General features: G+C 48.8%; 1 protein-coding gene across 1 annotated transcript in view; it reads right to left on the bottom strand.

Annotated features, from left to right (window-relative positions):
- Nucleotides 1-209: 209 nt before the first annotated feature.
- The window catches only part of LOC107119791 (branched-chain-amino-acid aminotransferase, cytosolic-like), a 93,356-nt gene continuing 90,493 nt past the window's right edge, over nucleotides 210-3,072 (bottom strand). The window contains exons 10-11 of the mRNA XM_015422383.1: nucleotides 1,573-1,647; nucleotides 210-251 (exon numbers count right to left, since the gene is read on the bottom strand). Of these exons, the coding sequence (XP_015277869.1) occupies nucleotides 210-251; nucleotides 1,573-1,647 (117 nt within the window). The remainder of the gene's footprint in view (nucleotides 252-1,572; nucleotides 1,648-3,072) is intronic.

A 3,072-nucleotide genomic window follows, 5' to 3' on the forward strand; every position in this document is an offset into this window, starting at 1 on the left:
AAAACCACAGTAGAGAATCAAAACGATTGTAATCACACTCCCTGGCACGTGGAAACTATCCCCCACCCCACCCCCAAGCCCAGGAACAAAGTGATAACACACGGACTACGCTATGCGGAGCTATGGTACAACTGGTCATCGGTCAGATGGTACGTCGGCCTGCCTCGGTCTGTTTTCCAGGAGGTCTGATCCTTCCCTGCCCATCCTGCTCAGGATACCATGACTGTCCACTCGCTGTCTTCTCTTCCGTACTACAAGAAGAAGCAAAGGGCATTATGGGGGGGACAGTGAACAAATTAAAATACTACAGCTCGAGGACATACAATGAAGTGGACAAGGAGAAGATTCAGGATGGATGAAAGCAGGGCTTTTTTTGTAGAAAAAGCCCAGCAGGAACTCATTAGCATAATAGGCCACACCCAACAGCACTCATTAGCATATTAGGCCACACCCTTGACAGCACAGCACATTAGCATATTAGGCCGCACCCCCATGTTACCAGAAGTGTGGTCATCCAGCCACACACCCCTTTTGCTTCTTATTCTGTTTACCTTGTTTTTTGTAGCAGGAACTCCTTTGCATGTTAAGCCACACACCCCTAATGTAGCCAATTCTAATGAGTTTCTGCTGTTGGTTGTGGCCTATTATGCTAATGAGTTTCTGCTGGGTGTGGCCAACTCAGGAGCCAGCCGGAACTCCGTTCCTATGCGTTCCTGCCCAAAAATAGCCCTGGATGAAAGGAAACACTTCTTTGCACAACAAGTGAATGAAATGTGAAATTCGCTGCCAGAGAATGTAGTGATGGCCACAGGATTAAACAGCTTTCAAAGGATTCATGGAGGATAAGTCTATCCACGGCTACTAGCCATAGTGATAGAGGGGAACCTCCACATTTAGAGGCACTATGCCTCTGAATCCCAGAGCCAGGAGGCAACATCAGGGGAAGGCCTTGGCCTCTATGGCTGTCCGGGGGGGGGGGGCTGTGCCACATTACAAAAAGCACGTTTTAATTGCCCAGGTAATCTATTAAAGACTATTCAACTAAGTTTAACATGTTTAGGGTAGTAATCAACATACTAAACATACGAAGCTGCTTTACACCTAATCAGATATTGTTCCATCTAAATAGGTACTGTCCACTTGGACAGGCAGTGGCCAGTGTTCCCTCTAAGCTGAGTTAGTGTGAGCTAGCTCACAGTTTTTTAGCCTCCAGCTCACAGATTTTTGTCATAGCTCAGGAAGGGATGGCTCCAAAGCAAACTGATTCATGGAGTACCCAAATTGCTCACTCACATCTTTAATGCCAGTAGCTCACAAAGTAGAATTTTTGCTCACAAGATTCCACAGCTTAGAGGGAACATTGGCAGTGGCTCTTCAGGGTCTCTGGCTGAGGCCTCTCACATCACCTCCTGCCTGATCTTACGGACTGGAGAGGCCAGGGACTGAACGTGGGACCTTCACCATGCAAAGGAGATGGTCTACCCCTGAGCCACTTCCCCCAATAAACAGAGCTACCAGATTTATCTTCGTCTCCTCCCCTGGACAGTCACCCCTAGGAAAGGAGACCCTTACCTGGATATCGGTCAGCTGTTTCAAAAAACGGCTAGCTATCTGAGGTCCGTTCTCCATGGTTGGAATGTGCAAATGCTAGGAGAAGGGAAAGCGCAGGCATTATACAGAGGTTAAATGCACACAAACCAGTTCATGAACTGTATTTTGGCACACTGAAATACAACTATTTATTTATTTATCATTACATTTATATCCCTCCCTCCCCGCAAGCAGGCTCAGGGCGGCTAACAATATTTGGCATAGTGTGCCAGAATCATAAACAGTTAAAAACAATTGAACAATTAAACAGTTAAAACAATTAAATAATTAAACAACTTTAAAATCAAAGTGCTCACAGTATTAAATCACAATAGCATGCCATGCGAAGGCGCATCTAAGGAACTCAGTCTCTGGAGTCCACAAGATGGTAAATACGATGTCAGTTAGGCTGGCCTTACACCACAGATGTCAATTGTGGGCGCTGATGGTAGTGGCGGCGGCTCCTGATTAAAAGCCTGGTGGAAGAGCTCCGTCTTACAGGCCCTGTGGAACTGCACAAGATCCCACAGGGCCCTGATCTCCTCCGGGAGCTCATTCCGCCAGTGAGGAGCCGCCACTGAAAGGGCCCTAGCCAATGTTCCCTCTAAGCTGTGGAGTCTTGTGAGCAAAAATTCTACTTTGTGAGCTACTGGCATCAAAGTTGTGAGTGAGAGATTTGGCTACTGCATAAATTAGCTTGCTCTGGAGCCATCCTTCCTGAGCTACGGCAATAATGTGTGAGCTGGAGGCTAAAAATATTTGAGCTAGCTCACACTAACTCAGCTTAGAGGGAACAGTGGCCCTAGCTCTGATCGCAGCAAGCCTGGCATAACTAGTTGATGTTGTGACCCCAACTGTAGTGCTCTCTGAGGTATATAGGGGGAAAGGCGGTCCCTCAGGTATGCCGGACTCTGGCCATATAGGGCTTTAAAGGTAAGCACCAGCACCTTGAAGCGAATTCGGTACGCTATTGGCAGCCAGTGCAGTGCCTTCAGCACAGGTCGGATGTGCTCCCGTCGAGGGAGACACATCAACAGCCTGGCCGTGGCATTCTGCACTAGCTGTCAGAGTTTCTGGTTTCTGTGGACTGCGTGAGGTACACAAGCAGAAAAGGCCTTTGGCTTGGTTGAGGCTGGCGGGTGTCTCGTTTCTATTGGCCTCCCCTGCTCCAACCCGCCTGCGACCGTACATGACATCATTCATGCTATCGCTGCGCCATAGCCGGTGACCCGGTTCCATCTCTCAATATGCCAGCCTTGAGCCTGCGGGCCGTAGAAGCCTGGCACGGAGGATCTTTTGGGACTGCCATCTTTTCTTAAATTAACCGGTCGGATTTTATCAGAATTATCTTGAACTAGGGAGTAAAGCCCGTTGAGGCATAGACAACGGGCCGGCTAGACAGGTAGGGTGTGTGGGTGAAGGAAGGAAGGGGTGAGGGAGAACGGTGGCCGGACTCTGGCTTGTCGAGGGGGGGGCAGGGGG

This window comes from Gekko japonicus, unplaced genomic scaffold (assembly GCF_001447785.1).
Source record: "Gekko japonicus isolate JY-2015 unplaced genomic scaffold, Gekko_japonicus_V1.1 scaffold995, whole genome shotgun sequence".
NCBI classification, from domain to species: Eukaryota; Metazoa; Chordata; class Lepidosauria; order Squamata; family Gekkonidae; genus Gekko; species Gekko japonicus.